General features: G+C 34.8%; 1 protein-coding gene across 1 annotated transcript; it reads left to right on the top strand.

The window, feature by feature from the left end:
• Positions 1 to 11,100: 11,100 nt before the first annotated feature.
• On the top strand, positions 11,101 to 13,366 carry LOC136175386 (olfactory receptor 5T17-like; the record flags this gene model as incomplete). The annotated part of the gene is made up of 2 exons (XM_065945702.1): positions 11,101 to 12,057; positions 13,340 to 13,366. Coding segments are annotated over exons 1-2 (984 nt in total), but the record flags the coding sequence as incomplete, so codon positions are not given.
• Between the last annotated feature and the right edge of the window lie 4,936 nt (positions 13,367 to 18,302).

Raw genomic sequence — 18,302 nt, 5'->3', positions numbered from 1 at the left:
CATTGAAGTGAGATTCACATTCACTAGATATTTTTCAGGTTCCATCTGTGAAGATAGTACAGTTAGACATTTATCTTTTTTTGCTTTGTAATTTTATAAATTAAAGGGACTTAGGGGAATCATTAATATTGCATAAGATTTATATTTTCTCTAGTATTTTATATCCTAGACTAAACATAACTGAAGCTTAATGGAGAATATGTATGCTAAATTCTAAATATAAAAGCATAAGTTGCAATTCAAGGTTTAACTTTAAATAAAAGTGATATGTTTAAGAATTATGCACTTTCATTTTGAATCTGTTTGTGTGCAGAGCAAAATCTATCCATTTTACTTTTATTAAGGAAGAAAAATTCTGAAGCAGAAATATTTGATTCCCACTTTCTCAGTGGTAGGGCACCACCAAATTCTGTAATGCATTTTTCAGGAATTTCCCAACTCTTCCATCAGAACTTTTTCAAGAATGAAGCATGCCTTTCCTTTCATATTCTTCAATGATAGCTCTTACTTCTTGTGTGTGCACTTTATTTAAGACCATTCTGACTGCCTTTATCTACTTAAATAAACAACATAGCCATCAGGAATTATAAAGCAGGAACATTTATTTTTCTTTTACAGGGATGCAGCTTATGTTTGACAGTGTCCTTGACTTATCAGTTATTTAATTAATAGTGACAAACTTGAAGGAATTACATTGATGATATAATTTCTGAAACTCTGCCTGGTAAATCTATTCTAAAATCTCTTATGATGTGCCAGAGGCCACTTTCATTTAAAAATTATCATGCTAATAATATATATATAAGATGCAGCACATGAAAATTAAACCTGAAAACTATAAATTATTTAAAATATGGCTAATACACAGTTGTCAACAATATCAAAAGCAGAGAATATATATTTTAGCTAGTAGGTAGGTGAGCAAATAAAGTTTAGTGAGTAACTAGTGAGACCTACAGATACTCAAAGTTCTCCTGTGTTGAGATATACTTAGAAAATATAAGAATTTTATAAGAAAGGTGATTAGTAAGCTGCAGCTTTAAATAATATCTAGGAAATTGGAAAACACAAATTCCGTTGTGCTACTCTTGTGTTAGCAAGCTACTTGCAATAGCAGATTATTGAATTGTGTTAACATCAGGTTATATTGATATTATAGATGAAGAAACTAGGGCTCTAAGGTTTACATGATTAAACTAAGAAAAAAAAAAAAAAGTATTCTCTTTGACTTCCAGGATTCATGAGCATGTGAGAAGGGTAACAGATCCATAGCTATTTCCAAAAGGAAAGAATTGCCAGAGAAAGAATACATAGAAATGTAGGGGTCAAGACCAAAGTAGGTTATTAGAATTATGGTTCTATTGCCCATCAAGATAATGATATACCTAACTAAAAGCAACCCAAATAGAAGCCACTGGAGATGCTGAACATCAGCAAAGAGCAAGAGAAGAAATTCCTTCAATTTAGTTAGACTTTACTCTAGTATATTTCTTCTTGTTTTTATTTTTTCATTGCTGTTCTTTTTTTGTTTTTTTTTTCACTTTTTTGTGTTTTCTCTATAGAAAAAGAAGATTTAGCAATTGCTTTTACTCCTTCATCCCCAACATTTCTTGTTCTTCAGTGCTAAATAAATTATAATTTCTAATTGTACAAGTCCAGCATTGTGATAGTTAAATTTTCAGCATATGCCATGAACAAGATTCATCGTAAGATGAAATTTTTGCATGTTATTCTCAACAGTGAGCAATTTAGAAAAAATAACTACTGTGTGCTGTCTCTAAATTATCTATACTATACCTCTTTCTTGTAAATGTTTAAGTGTTTATTATTAAGGGAAATAAATATTAATGCTTTACTACTGCCATCTTTGAACTCAAGTCTCCATTACTTTGAAAAATTCAAATTATTAAGAAGATGTATGATAATATTCCATATCAGTTTGTCATTGGTCATATCACCATCTCTAACCTATCTACTTCAGTTAGGTCTGTATATGTAATATTAATTTACAAGCTAAATCATGTAAGTAATTTAAAATCAGTGTAGAACTCAAAATTACTTCATTATTTTAATTTAAAAGCATTTTTTTTTCTTAAAATAGATGCTCCTTGAATTCCCCAGAACTTGCAATTGCATGAACTAGATTGTTTTATATTCGTTTCAGCTCAGTCGCTCAGTCGTGTCCAACTCTTTGGAACTCCATGGACTGCAGCACACCAGGCTTCCCTGTTCATCACCAACTCCCAGAGTTAACTCAAACTCAGTCGATTGAGTCGGTGATGCCATCCAACCCTCTCATCCTCTGTGCTCCCCTTCTCCTCCTGCCTTCAGTCTTTCCCAGCATCAGGGTCTTTTCTAATAAGTTGATTCTTCACATCGGTGACCAAAGTATTGGAGCTTCGGCTTCAGCATCAATCTTGGTTTTATATTAAATCTCTTCTTAAAATATCATCAGGGATCTAATTAACTTAAAAATGCCCATTAAAATATACTGGCTCAAAACCAAGTTTATCTCCCCACGTTATATAAAATATATCAGTTTTTCAAGTCTTTAGCATTTCAAATAATTTAATATTATTATTGAATATTTTAACTGTAAACTATATTTGACCTAGTCAGAAATACATGGAAGTTCCTTTAACATATTACTCTTGCTATTATATATTAGTATTAGATTTTAAAATAAAAGTTATAAACTATAGCTTACAAGAATATAAAATAGTTCATATTTACCATTCTTATATAAGATGATGCTGATTTTATCTCACTGTAGAAGATGTAAATAATTGTTAGTTTACGTGAAACCACAGTATAATCAAACATTCAACTTAGCTTTAAAATATTCCGTTCTTTCCAAAATAAAGGGCTCTTTAATAAAGTTTCTCTACCCCATGAAATCTCTTTGACCAGTCACGTCACATTTCCAATTAAAAGCACCATTTGGCACTCTACCACTTATTTTTCCCAGGTAGCTCTCACTCCATCCAGAATACTTTCTCTTCAGCCTCTCCATGGACTAGAGTGTGCAGCACACGTTTTATTTCTTAAAATTGAATAAGGTGCTGAGCAGCGTACCTGGAGACCATCTAAACCTGACACACACCCAGTTCAAACGCTGCCAAGATCTCTCTACTGTGAGGCTCTTTCTATTAACACTGAGCCTTCAGCACAGTTTCCTGAACGTGTTTTTCTTATATCCTCCTATATTATATTCTTAATTGATATTTAGGGTCCTGCACGTGCAATTGCCCAGATGATAAATACTATTTTAATCTTATGTTATTGATTCTTCCCCAGGCACCGGGGAGACCTAAGAGATAGATGCTGTATTATTATTCCTAGAATAAAAAAAAAAAATTAGAACCACTGATAATAGAGGTTTTATGTTCTCAGTTTAAAATTTCTAGTGTGAATGCAGTTGTAAGAGAAAATACCAAAACTTTGTATGGGATAAAATAACATGAATTCTCCAACTGAGATAGTGTGGAAAGACACAGCCTGTGTCTTCTGGGCTTCAATTCTGGGGGAAAAAAAATTTATTCCCAACACCTAGATTGTTTCAAAAATGTTGATTTGTACCCAGTCATGTTACTTATTAGTAAACAGTGGCTTCTAAGGGTTTATGATTACAAACAGAAAATATTTCCCTGAGAGGGAGCTCTGATGAGAGTGTCATAACAGAGAGTGACTACGAAGGTAATCCCAGTGTCAGGGATCATGTGGAAGACACCACGGAAGGCGAATGAAGAGTGGGTGATGTGAGAAGCCAGCCGGAACTGAGCTACTGCAGGTGCATAACCAAAAAGCAACAGTGCTGGAAGGAGTTCTAAAGTCTCATAATTAGCACAGTGTAGAATTATGCATGGACAGAGAAAATTTCTGATGCCATAGAAAATAAAATTCAGAAAAAACCCCACAAATTTATCATTCAATACCAAAATACCATAACACATTTGCAAATATAGACTTTTAAATTAATGTTATTGGAACAGCACGGTAGCTTTAAGATAAGAAAGCTTTAAATGATGTGTAGGTTTAAATAGTGTAGAAAGTAAGTGAAATAATGAAAACATTCTAAATTAAAATTTGTATAATCTTGAAGCAAGAAAACTTTAACTTTGGCTCAAAATTAAAATTCAGGACACAGAACCTGAAAAAAAATTAACTACGCAAATGTAGGTAATTCTACTTGATGGAAATGAGCATGCACCAAAAGTAAAGTTAAACTAGTGTGGGTAAAGTTTTGGAAAAAATATGTCATATCTCAGATAGATTTTTATTTTCCAATACAAAAAATATATATATATTTTTTAGTTATCAAGGAAAAGTCTAAAATGAAATTAGAAAATGATACAAATAGTTTAAGGAACACTTCACAGAAAACAGAGGGAAGCAATTGTTTAAAAATGGGAAGATACTCAACTTGTTAATGAACAAGGAGTAACATTTAACTCTACAGAGATTTAGTTGTGAAAAATAATCTGATATTTTTCTATGTAGTTTTCTGGGAAAGCACATTAATACACTAATAATATTGAGAAAAACTCTGATAGAAATTAAAATTTATCCTATAATAAAAATAGCATACCAAATTGGCAAAATATGAGCATTAGAAAAAAAAAACTGCTGTTGGACTACTGAGAAAACTTTGAGAAAGAAATATGGATTTTTATTAATACATTAGAATAGAGTAGGAAAATCTTCTAAGGGTTTAACACATTTACATATTTTGAAAGTTAAATAGCGAAAGAGTTGTAAGTACATGTTTCTATACTGTTAAAGTGAAGAAAGTTTTTCTCAACTGACTCAGAATTAGAATGCAGAATGCAAAAACCTACAAAAAAAATCTACACAAAAATAAATGATTCTACTTGGTATAACCTTACACTAAAAGTAAAACTGAAATGTTTTGATAAAGATGACAAAATATAATTCCTCACCTAAAGTGCTTTTTGCTTTTATTAATAACCTCCACTTAAATATCAGGAAGTGAAAATAAAACAAAAGTAGAAAAATGAACCAAGTAGTTAAGTGACAGTTCACAGAAAAGGGAGGGAAATCATCATTTAAAAATAGGGACGAAATCTGAATGGCATTTAAGAAAAAGGAATGAAAAACGTATATTGTGTAGATTTAGTACATAAAGCAGTCTAAGATATTTCCCCAACCAATCTCTTGGGAAAATATACTTTTTACACTCCTGAGAATGCAAATGCCTAAACCTGTGGAGGAGAACTGGGCACCTTCAATTACCCTTTGAATCAATCAACATGCGTTAAGTACAATTTTATGCCATTTTGCATTTCTCAGCATTGTTTGTAAAAGATGATCAGTTACCCAATTGTGAATGAGCAGGTGGACTGTCTCTCTCTGACATAATGAGCCTTCATTTTGATGTTGTCATTGACTTTTTACTTTTTCCATAGCTATCTGTTTCCTTCAAAATAGGAGTTTTGTAATGTTTTATCCAAATTTGTCTAGTGTTTTCAGTAGGAAGAATGTCTTGCTGTGACCCTCTATGTCACAATCAGAAATGAAAGTTACTTCTTCATTGTTTAAATGTTCCTAATTATGCAAGGAGATCCAACCAGCCCATCCTAAAGGAGATCAGTCCTGGGTGTTCATTGGAAAGAATGATGCTGAAGCTGAAATCCAATACTTGGGCCACCTCATGCGAAGAATTGACTCATTGGAAAAGACCCTGATGCTGGGAGGGATTGGGGGCAGGAGGAGAAGGGGACGACAGAGGATGAGGTGGCTGGATGGCATCAGCGACTCGATGGGCATGGGTTTGAGTAAACTCTGGGAGTTGGTGATGGACAGGGAGGCCTAGCATGCTGCGATTCATGGGGTCGCAAAGAGTTGGACGGATACAACTGAGCTACTGAACTGAACCGAATTATATTCAACTTGATTTTACTACATAAAATATTGTTTTTGTGTACTTTATAATCCCTCCTTCAATAATCTTATTCATTTACTAATATATCTCCTCTATATATTGCCAGTGAACTTTACCTTTTTACCTCTTTATCCCTTCATAGTGTAGCACTTTAAAATTTAAACATCTATAGTAATCTTTATTTAATGAGAATGAGTCTGTTATAGGTATTTTCATATTATTTTGTTATCTAATCATTTACAAAATTTTGAGAGTAGAAGCAAGTTATATTCCCAAGTAGAGGAAATTGGATTTCAGAGTAATTAAATCATCAACCCAGTGGCATAGCTATTGAATATCAGAGCTTGTTCTGTGTCCTATATCATTAGATGTTTTTCCAATTCTGCACATATTTTTCTTCCACTGAGAGATCATTTTACACCAGAGGCCAGAGTGCATTCACATAATCATTTAACTTTGTTGTTCATTGCTCCTGAAATCAAGAATTTTTTTTCCATCAGTAAGAAGAGGGAAAAAAAAAATCTTGTTACTTTTCTATCCCAGAAGAGAATTAGTGTTTTTTGTCCCGAGATATCCCTAAAGATTTCAAGAGCCAGAGATTCTGGTATAAGAGTTCAAATGCTTAATACTCATAGCATGTTTTAACTGGGCACTCAGTTCATTTTCACAGGTAATATGAAAGGATTTTCATTGATTACAAGATATTTTAGAAGCGATAACCTTAAATCTCATACTAGATTCTATGCCTTAATATTTAAGTCTTAGATAAATTTTTCTAGTTAATTCAGAACTGAATTAAGGATTGAGTGAGGAAATTTATTAGAACATAGTAGGGGAAACAAAAAAGTCTCCCTGAATTTTTAGCCCAATGTGGCTATAAATTAGAAAAAATTTTCATTTCCTAGATGGAAGACAGCAGTCAGAATAAGGTAAAAATAAATGGCTATATTTAAACTTTAGGAAATTATTAAATGGAAAGAAAATTATTTATTAAACAGCCGTTGGGTATATGTCTTTTGAAGATCATTATTTTTTCTCATGGGGGATATAAATTAATTTTAAATTTATTTCACTAGTTGATTAATCTAGAAGCTACAGTAAGATTTTTGTTTCATTTTATTTTCATAGTCTACTTAAGCTTGATTTAAAAAAGATTCAGGCACATAAGAATGTTAATTTGTACTTCTAGGAGCATAGCAATTCCGGAATTGTGGCATGTTACAGTTAGCTTGTGATATGTTGCTGGTAATAGCATGGGGTCTGGCAACAGAGAAATTTGTACTTCAGCCTTGATGCCTCTAGTAATTCACTGTGTGAGCTTACTCAGTTCATAGGTCTAGCTGGTCCTTCAGTTTTCTAATCTATAAAAGAATTCCCATTTTTGTTGCAGGTTGCTATGTAGACTCTTTCTCTCAAAGTGAAATCAGCTAGATGCAAACACAATTAGTTCTAATTTCCTTAATTAGTGGCCAGAATCGCCTGTTTGATGGGCATCCTGGATGAAGTAAATGACCCCATACTTTTTGTCTGTGTGTGCTAAGTCATGTCTGACTCTTTGCCACCCCATGGTCTGGCCCACTAGGCTCCTCTGTCCATGGAATTTTCCAGGCAAAAGTACTGCATTAGATTGCCATTTCCCTCTCCAGGTTATCTTCATCATCCAGGGATCAAACCCACATCTCCTGCATTGGCAGCTCGATTCTTTACCACTAGCACCACCTGGGACACACTTTTTGTTTATCATTCCTCATTGTTCTACAATGAAATAGGTAATTGCTCTAATGAAGTATGATTAAGAATAATATATGCCTTCATTCATAATCCACCTTTGGTACCTATGGCTGATTCATGTTGAAGCTCAATAGAAAACAACAAAATCTGCATAGCAATTATCCTTCAATTAAAGAATAAATAAATTTTAAAAGAATGGAATCCAGAAAAGAAAATAGATCAGAGATATAAAGGTTTATGAGAAAGTTGTAAAGTACAAAATTATCAGAATATTTAAGTAAACATACTATTATTTTATTGATATGCCCCACATCAGAATGTAATGAAAGAGAATGTTTAAGATGATTGATAGGATTAAATACTGGAATTCAGTTACTTTAATTTCATGGGAATGATATTTTTAATTTATATTAAGTGTCGTGTAACACATAAGCTTAACTAAAAGAAGAGCTACTTAGATTTTGCTTTGGGGTCCATTTATTATCCAATGCTTTGACAAAAATTTGATTTCCTAGATCCCTACTTATTTATAACTGTCCTGTCAAGTTAAGAAAAAAATTTGATAACCCTATATGCAGGACAGATAAAGAGACACAGATGTACAGAACAGACTTTGGGACTCTGTGGGAGAAGGCGAGGGTGAGATGTTCTGAGAGAACAGCATTGAAACAAGTATACTATCAAGGGTGACACAGATCACCAGCCCAGCTTGGATGCATGAGACAAGTACTCGGGCCTGGTGCACTGGGAAGACCCAGAGGGATGGGGTGGGGAGGGAGGTGGGAGGGGGGATCAGGATGGGGAACACATGTAAATCCGTGGCTGATTCATGTCAATGTATGGCGAAAACCACTACAATATTGTAAAGTAATTAGCCTCCAACTAATTAAATGAAAAAAAAAAAAAAAAGAAAAAATTTGAAACAAATTATAGTCATATTTAACATGTATGCATCCTCACATATAATTGATACTTTAATAAAACATTTTAATGCATCTCATAAATAAGAAATCTGTTGTCACACCATGTTCATGTAGTCGAACAAAATATGCACCAAAATTTTGATCAATTTTATTCTTTCATTTGAAGGCTCGAGTTACTTTGGCTAAATCACATTAGGGGTAAATCTGCGATCAATATTAAGGTTCTAGAGTTAGATACAATATTTTTTGTCTTCCACAACTGTGCTGTCTCAAACACTCCAGTTAAATAAAAATTAGAATAAAATAAAGCTAAAGTTTTCTTTGTGAAGGTTAGTGACCATATATTAAGAATTCTTTATTAGACAATCTCGATGTAGTCTTCAAAATTTGTCTCATATTTTTATTATCTTTACTGTGTTTCTTATCTAATTCCTATTTTGAAACTGATTCTTGTCGGTCAATATTTTTGTGTGTAATATATGGATTCTTGAAGGAGAAAGACTGATAATAACGAATTAAAAATGACTATATTGTCAATACTCAAATAATACATTTAGTACGCTTAATACCTTTAATGTTAAAATAAACTTGATGGTTTTATAAGATACCTTATTAATATAACCATTCAAACTAAATTGGAATTTTTATAAAACATTTATAATACATTTGTGTGTGTATATGTGTTTTCAAGAGTAATATGTGAATTAAAAAAGATAAATATTTGATTTAATTATATATTATATTTGTACCATATATATTTCTCTAAGGATTAAGTAATGTTTTCCTTTTTGATTTGAAAACTCCATAGTTGAAAAATTATTTAAGAAAAATTTTCAAGTGAATGGTGGAGCTATCTGGGAAAATGAAGACATGAGGCTTTGTTTTCCTTCTAAAGGTGATTTCACGCTGATTTGCTCACTCTCTATTTGATGCATGCAAGTCTCACTATAACAGAGATATAGTGCATTCCATGTTAGTAATATAAGCTCTTAGTAGATCACTGAATTCAGCTCATTTCCACCCGCAGCAGATTTTTCATTCTTTCAAATAAATGTCGATCTATATAGTACACTGAAGAAAACCAAGAGTCGTGATACTGAAATCTTGGTCCTATACATGGTAAAAGAAATATCTAATTGCTTCAATGCTGGAGACTTTAGGTACAGATACTGATGACCTTTTAACATTTTGCTTGTTTGTTATGCACTTTGCTTTCTTCATACTCCACTGAATAAGCAACAGTCTGACATCATAGGGAAATATGAGCCATAATAAAATACCACGTTGTGATTTACACAGTCATGTGCTTCTTTTAGCAATACCTTTTCTAAAGAGTTTTACTATTTGTCATCAGGAGATATTTACAGTTAGTCCTACTTATATCCAAGGGTTCTACTTCCCTGGATTCAAGCAACTGCAGATCCAAAGTATTGTGAAAATAAAAACTTGCAGAGTTCAAAAAGTAAAACAAATTTGCAGCACATCAACTATTTTAAAAGCATTTAAATTGTATTCACAACCTTTTAGACAACATGCACATTATATTAGGTTTTGTAAGTAATCTATAGATGGGTTCAAGTGTGTGAGAAGAGGTGTGCTGCTTATATTGTAAATGTCTCCCCATTTTATATAAAGAACTTGTGCCTCTTTCATTTAGGTATGGGGGAGGGGGGGTTCTGGAACTACATGCCTCCCACCTAGGGATGACTGTTTCTTATGTAATTATAAAATATTCAGGACCAGAATGCCCAAGTGGTTAAGGCGCTGGACTTAAGATCCAATGGATTTATATCCTTGTGGGTTCGAGCCTCACTTCTGGTACAAGTGGATCTGCTTGGGCTTCCCTGGTGACTCAGAGTATAAAGAATCTGCCTGCAATGCAGGAAATCCAGGTTCGGCCACTGGGCCAGGAAGATTCCCTGAAGGGAATGGCCACCACCCACTCCAGTCTTCCTGTCTAGACGGAGGAGCCTGGCGGGCTGCAGTCCATGGGGCTGCAAAGAGTTGGACATGACTAAGTGATATCACAACAATAATAATAATCCCATTTCCTAGTAACCTGGGGGCATGATAATGTTAAGTAATTTTCACATTGGCTTTTAACATTTAAATTTAATACTATCTTCTGATGTCAATGTATTTGTTCACATTTTACAAACTGTAAACTTCATGCATGCTGTAGAAAATCTGGGATTAGCACTCAGATGTGTATTTTCTACTATAATAATTTTGGGATTAAAAACTCCTATATTCATTTGTCTTTGTGAATTTTTAGATGACATAATATGAAAGTGAGCAGTCATAAGTTTAACAGAAAATAGATTGGAAGTTAAAACATATAAACTGGAATTATTTTTAACATGAAAAATTATTAATTTTTAAAAATTATTTATTTTTAATTTATTTTTCTAGAGTAAGCATCCACTTGGACTCAACTTTTAATCACTGGACTATTCCCTCACTGAAAAGGATTTCTAAGAAACAGACGTGAGGATATAATTGGTGGACTCTATTTTCCCCATATATTGCTTTTGGAACTTAAAAATGAAAACTGAGACGTCAGGGTCACCATCAGATTTAGATTTATACAGGATTCAGATAAAAAATAGGACTGAGGTCACCATGTTCATACTGATGGGCTTTACAGATGGTCTTGAGATGCAAATCTTTCTATTTTTACTATTTCTAGCAATCTATCTTTTTACAATGATAGGGAACTTGGGATTGGTTTTCTTGGTCATTATGGATTCCCGGCTCCACAACCCCATGTACTATTTTCTGACAGCATTATCATTATTGGATGCCTGCTATTCTTCTGTTATCACACCCAAAATGCTGATCAATTTCCTATCAGAGAATAAAGCCATTTCCTTTCTTGGATGTGCCACGCAGATGTTTCTCTTTCTTACTTGTGGGACCACAGAATGCTTCATCTTGGCCGCAATGGCCTATGATCGCTATGTAGCCATCCACAACCCTCTCCTGTATCTAGTTAAAATGTCACGCAGAGTCTATGTGCCACTTATAATTTCCTGCTATGCTGTTGGCATCTTGCATGCTACTTTGCACACCGTGGCTACTTTCAGCCTCTCCTTCTGTGCCTCCAATGAAATCAGACATGTCTTCTGTGACATCCCTCCCCTCCTCGCTATTTCTTGCTCTGATACTCGCATGAACCAGCTTCTAGTTTTCTATTTTGCAGGCTCTATTGAGATATCCACCATATTGATTGTTCTGATCTCCTATGGTTTCATCCTGTTGGCCATTCTGAGGATGCGTTCTGCTGAAGGGAGAAGGAAAGTCTTTTCTACATGTGGCTCTCACCTAACCGGAGTGTCCATTTTTCATGGCACGGTTCTCTTTATGTACGTGAGACCCACTTCCAGCTACGCCTTGGATCATGACATGATCGTGTCTGTATTTTACACCATCATAATTCCCATGTTGAATCCCATCATCTATAGTTTGAGGAACAAAGATGTCAAAGAGGCAATGAAGAAAGTGTCTGGGAAAATTTGGTTTATCAACAAAGTATATTTTTCACACTAAACATTAAATTGAAATAAATTAAGACTGATGTTTATTGTTTTAAAATCAAAATTATAATTAAAATATTTTCTATTAGTTTATTTGTGTCTACCTGCTATTCTTAGATGTTTAAAATAAAGATTATAGTCAACCCACCACATATGCAGTTTTTGCACATACAGGAAACTGTGACATCTATACACATCTATCTCCACATAACATGGGTATGTAATATGTATTTTATTATCATATTCATATGAAGACTTTATGTATATATACATATATACATCTACAGACAAACGCATACACATGTATACGCACATACACGCATATGCATATATAGATACTGGTTGTTAATTTCTGGAACTCTCTTGCTTTTTCGGTGATCCATCGGATGTTGGCAATTTGATCTCTGGTTCCTCTGCCTTTTCTAAAACAAGCTTGAACATCTGGAAGTTCAGGTTTCACGTACTGCCGAAGCCTGGCTTGGAGAATTTTAAGCATTACTTTACTAGCGTGTGAGATGAGTGCAATTGTGCAGTAGTTGGAGCATTCTTTGGCACTGCCTTTCTTTGGGATTAGGATGAAAACTGAGCTTTTCCAGCCCTGCAGCCACTGCTGAGTATTCCACATTTGCTGGCATATTGAGTGCAGCACTTTCACAGCATCATCTTTTAGGATTTGAAACAACTCAACTGGAATTCCATCATCTCCACTAGCCTTGTTCCTAACGATGCTTCCTAAGGCCCATTTTCTTAACATTCCAGGATGTCTGGCTCTAGTTGAGTGATCACACTATTGTGATTATCTGGGTTGTGAAGATCTTTTTTGTACAGTTCCTCTGTGTATTCTTGCCACCTCTTCTTAATATCTTTTGCTTCTGTTGGGTCCCTACCATTTGTGTCCTTTATCAAGCCCATCTTTGAGTGAAATGTTCCCTTGGTATCTCTAATTTTCTTGAAGAGATCTCTAGTTTTTCTCATTCTGTTGTTTTCCTCTATTTCTTTGCATTGATCACTGAGGAAGGCTTTCTTATCTCTCCTTGCTATTTGTTGGAACTCTGCATTCAAATGGGTATATTTTTCTTTTTCTGCTTTGCTTTTTGCTTCCCTTTTTTCACAATAAAACATCTATTTCTGCTTCATTGACTATGCCAAAGCCTTTGACTGTGTGGATCACAAAAAGCTGTGGAAAATTCTGAAAGAGATGGGAATACCAGACCACCTGACCTGCCTCTTGAGAAACCTCTATGCAGGTCAGGAAGCAACAGTTAGAACTGGACATGGAACAACAGACTGATTCCAAATAGGAAAAAGAGTATGTCAAGGCTGTATATTGTCACTTTGCTTATTTAACTTATATGCAGAGTACATCATGAGAAACGCTGGGCTGAGGAAGCACAGGCTGGAATCAAGATTGCCCAGAGAAATATAGTAACCTCAGATATGCAGATGGCACCACCCTTATGGCTGAAAGTGAAGAAGAACTAAAAAACCTCTTGATGAAAGTGAAAGAGGAGAGTGGAAAAGTTGGCTTAAAGCTCAATATTCAGAAAACTAAGATCATGGCATCCGGTCCCATCACTTCATGGCAAATAGATGGGGAAACGTTGGAAATAGTGGCTAATTTTATTTTTCTGGGCTCCAAAATCACTGCAGATGGTGACTGCAGCCATGAAATTAAAAAGACTCTTACTCCTTGGAAGGAGTGTTATGACAACCTAGACAGCATATTGAAAAGCAGAGACATTACTCTGTCAACAAAGGTCCGTCTGGTCAAGGCTATGGTTTTTCCAGTGGTCATGTATGCATGTGAGAGTTGGACTGTGAAGAAAGCTGAGTGCCGAAGAATTGATGCTTTTGAATTGTGGTGTTGGAGAAGACTCTTGAGAGTCCCTTGGACTGCAAGGAGATCGAACCAGTCAATCCTAGAGGAGATCAGTCCTGGGTGTTCATTGGTAGGACTGATGTTAAAGCTGAAACTCCAATACTTTGGCCACCTGATGCGAAAAGGTGACTCATTTGTAAAGATCCTGATGCTAGGAAAGATTGAAGGCAGGATGACAAGAGTACGATAGAGGATGAGATGGCTGGATGACATCACCGACTCAATGGACATGGGTTTGGTTAGACTCTGGCAGTTGGTGATGGACAGGTATGCCTGGGGTGCTGCGATTCATGGGGTCGCAAGGAGTAGGACACGACTAAGCCACTAAACTGAACTGAACTGCTAATAGATTCACTTTGCTGAATAGCTGAAACTACCAGAACATTGTAAAGCAACTATACTGCAATAAATTCTTTTTCATTTATTTTTATTAGTTGGAGGCTAATTACTTTACAATATTGTAGTGGGTTTTGTCAAACATTGACATGAATCAGCCATGGAATTACATGTATTCCCCATCCCGATCTCCCCTCCCACCTCCCTCTCCACCCGACTCCTCTGGGTCTTCCCAGTGCACCAGGCCCGCGCGCTTGTCTCATACATCCGACCTGGGCTGGTGATCTGTTTCACCATAGAAAATATACATGTTTTGATGCTGTTCTCTAGAAACATCCCACCCTCTCCTGCTCCCACAGAGTCCAAAAGTCTGTTCTATACATCAGTCTCTCTTTTTCTGTTTTGCGTATAGGGTTAGCATTACCATCTTTTTAAATTCCATATATATGTGTTAGTATACTGTATTGGTCTTTATCTTTCTGGCTTACTTCACTCTGTATAATGGGCTCCAGTTTCATCCATCTCATTAAAGCTGAGTCAAATGAATTTCTTTTTAACGGCTGAGTAATATTCCATGGTGTATATGTACCACAGCTTCCTTATCCATTCATCTGCTGATGGGCATCTAGGTTGCTTCCATGTCCTGGCTATTATAACAGTGCTGCGATGAACATTGGGGTGCACGTGTCTCTTTCAGATCTGGTTTCCTCTGTGTGTATGCCCAGAAGTGGGATTGCTGGATCATATGGCAGTTCTATTTCCAGTTCTTTAAGGAATCTCCACACTGTTCTCCATAGTGGCTGTACTAGTTTGCATTCCTACCAACAGTGTAAGAGGGTTCCCTTTTCTCCACACCCTCTCCAGCATTTATTGCTTTTAGCCTTTTGGATAGCAGCCATCCTGACTGATGTGTAGTGGTACCTCATTGTGGTTTTGATTTGCATTTCTCTGATAATGAGCGATGTTGAGCATCTTTTCATGTGTTTGTTAGCCACCTGTATGTCTTCTTTGGAGAAATGTCTGTTTAGTTCTTTGGCCCATTTTTTGACTGGGTCATTTATTTTTCTGGAATTGAGCTGCAGGAGTTGCTTGTATATTTCTGAGATGAATCCTTTGTCTGTTGCTTCATTTGCTATGATTTTCTCCCATTCTGAGGGCTGTCTTTTCACCTTGCTTATAGTTTCCTTTGTTGTGCAAGAGCTTTTAAGTTTCATTAAGTCCCATGTGTTTATTTTTGCTTTTATTTCCAATATTCTGGGAGGTGGGTCATAGAGGATCCTGCTGTGATTTATGTCGGAGATTGTTTTGCCTATGTTCTCCTCTAGGAGTTTTATAATTTCTGGTCTTACATTTAGATCTTTAATCCATTTTGTGTATGGTATTAGAAAGTGTTCTAGTTTAATTCTTTTACAAGTGGTTGACCAGTTTTCCCAGCACCACTTGTTAAAGAGGTTGTCTTTTTCCATTGTATATCCTTGCCTCCTTTGTCGAAGATAAAGTGTCCATAGGTTCGTGGATTTATCTCTGGGCTGTCTATTCTGTTCCATTGATCTATATTTCTGTCTTTGTGCCAGTACCATACTGTCTTGATGACTGTGGCTTTGTAGTAGAGCCTGAAAGTTTTGCTTTTAACTTTTATAATTCTATTAGTCTATTTTGCTGTTAATTTATAATTTCTTAATTTAAATATGGATTTTTCAATGAATACCATGTCAGTGCATCCCACATGATTTAGTAAAGCAGAACTTCCTATCAATACCAATATTTCTGTATTTTTTTTTCTTTCTTTGTCTTTGGATTAGAGTTTGCTTTTTAATTTATTTTTCAATGCTTAAATAGAATAGCTTCAGGAGCTGTTTTTTAAAAATTGTCTTTTATTTCAAAACAGAATGTGGTATGCTCCTGTGTTGGCTGCCATTCATGCGAAGTCACTTCAATCATGTCCAGCTCGTTGCAACTCTATGGACTGTGGTCCACTAGGCCCTCCCCGCCTCATGCCTGTAGGATTTCCTAAGATGATTGCTGGGTCATACGGTAAGTGTATGTTTCATTTCATAAGATACTGTCTGATTATTATTTGAAGTGACTGCTCCACTTTGCTTCCTGTCAGCAATGGATGAGATCTCCAGTTACATAGCATCCTTGTGAGCACTTTGCATTGCCATTTACTATTATATTCTAGTCATTCTAATATGTATATGGGATAACACAGTGATTTTATTTTACTTTCAGCATGGTGATTTTAAATCATATTTCCCTAATTGCAAATGGTGTTGAGCTTTTTTTTTTTAATTTAAACTTCCATCTGTGTATCTTCTGTGATAAAGTATCTGTACTCTATATCCATGCTGTACTGTTAATCATTTTATTTTCATATTTTTAAGATTTAATAGTCTTTTAAGCTATTATCCATATTCAGCATCATTATTTTGAAAAAGGGTTATTCTTCTTGTATGTATTTTCCTTAACAGCTTTGTCAAAAATCAGTTGACTATACTGTATAAATTTATTTCTGAAAAGTCTATTTTGTTGCAGACTTACATGTCTATCCTCTCATTAGTGCCACGGTATCTTGGTTATTTTAGGTTTGTGTTAAATCTCGAAATTATGTGAGGCCTCCAACACTTTCAAAAAGTTTTGAATACTTTAGCTCCTTTACATTTTCATAAAAATCATATTTTATTACCTTGTCTTTTCTCTAAAAATGCTTGTTTAAGTAGGGTTCCACTGAATATAAAGATCTTTTGGGGTTGCATTTAATTAATAGAACCTGTGTTCACAGTTGGACTGTTTACAAAATTTTTCCCTTTCTTCCTTCCTTTTCTCCTTTCTTCCCTCCTTTATTTTTCTTCCTGTTTCTTTTATTTCTTTTTTTTTTGCTTTTCTCTTCCTTTTTCTCTCTTTGGTTTAGTCCTCGAACTCTATCACCGGCACTACTTAATTACTGATTTAGAATCTCTGGGTGTAGACTGGAAGCAAGTATGTATTGTTTCACAATTGTTTGAAAACAATTTAAATGCATTTCTATGTACTAATTTATGGAATGGTATATGGCACACTCCAAAACACAAATCTCCATGCAACTCAAAAAGCTTGGAATTTATCTGCCCATATCTCTAATTTAAAAGGTTCTACTACACAGAATATTAAAGTTATCTGTATACAGTACCATGTCTCCTGTCAAACTACCTATTCATATATTTATATCTTACTTCTTCCATTAAACTATGCACTAAAATTTAATATATCTAAACTGTTTATTTAAAAAATTTGTCTCTCATAATACTCAGAAATGTAGCATGTTTAAGTTTAAGTAACTATAATAATCATCACTAAATGATTATGAATTCTGTCATAGTTTATGTTTTCACAAAAATTCATTATGTGTATGTATAAAGAATTTTGAGAGAAGTAACGCCATATACTTCTGGGAGATAAAGGTTATATTTCCTGGTCCATAGGTATTTAGTGTCAGAATGAGGACTATGTCCTATATCATTAGATTTAATTTCCAATTCTATGAATAGCTTTTTTCCACTGAGGGATCATTTTATTCAGAGGCCCACTGCACTTATTGAATTTTATCTGTAATAAGAGTTCATTGCTACAGAACCAGCCACTCATTTACTATGGGGGGAAATAACCAAATCAGGTGGTTATTTTCTGTCCCAGAAGAGAATTAGTGTGTTTACTCCTTCGGGTTTCCCTGTGGATTTCAAGAAGAGCTTGGCAATCTGAAGTAAGACTCCTAATGTCTAGTATTCATATATACCGTAACTGAGCAATTAATTTCCACAGGTAAGAGGAAAGGTTTTTCATCACTTATAAAACATTTTAGAAGCTTTAAGAACTCCAGGGAACATTTTAGAGAAGTAGAACCCACTCTTACTATAATTAGGTATATAGAACTGTAGATTAGAACATTAATTTCCTCAATGGAAGATAAGAGAAGGAGGACGGTAGGAATAAAAGGTTGATTTAAACAAGACAAAATA

This window comes from Muntiacus reevesi, chromosome 9, assembly GCF_963930625.1.
Source record: "Muntiacus reevesi chromosome 9, mMunRee1.1, whole genome shotgun sequence".
NCBI classification, from domain to species: domain Eukaryota; kingdom Metazoa; phylum Chordata; class Mammalia; order Artiodactyla; family Cervidae; genus Muntiacus; species Muntiacus reevesi.
The sequence above is the reverse complement of the archived record's forward strand: the minus strand, read 5'-3'. Positions and strand labels throughout refer to the sequence as shown.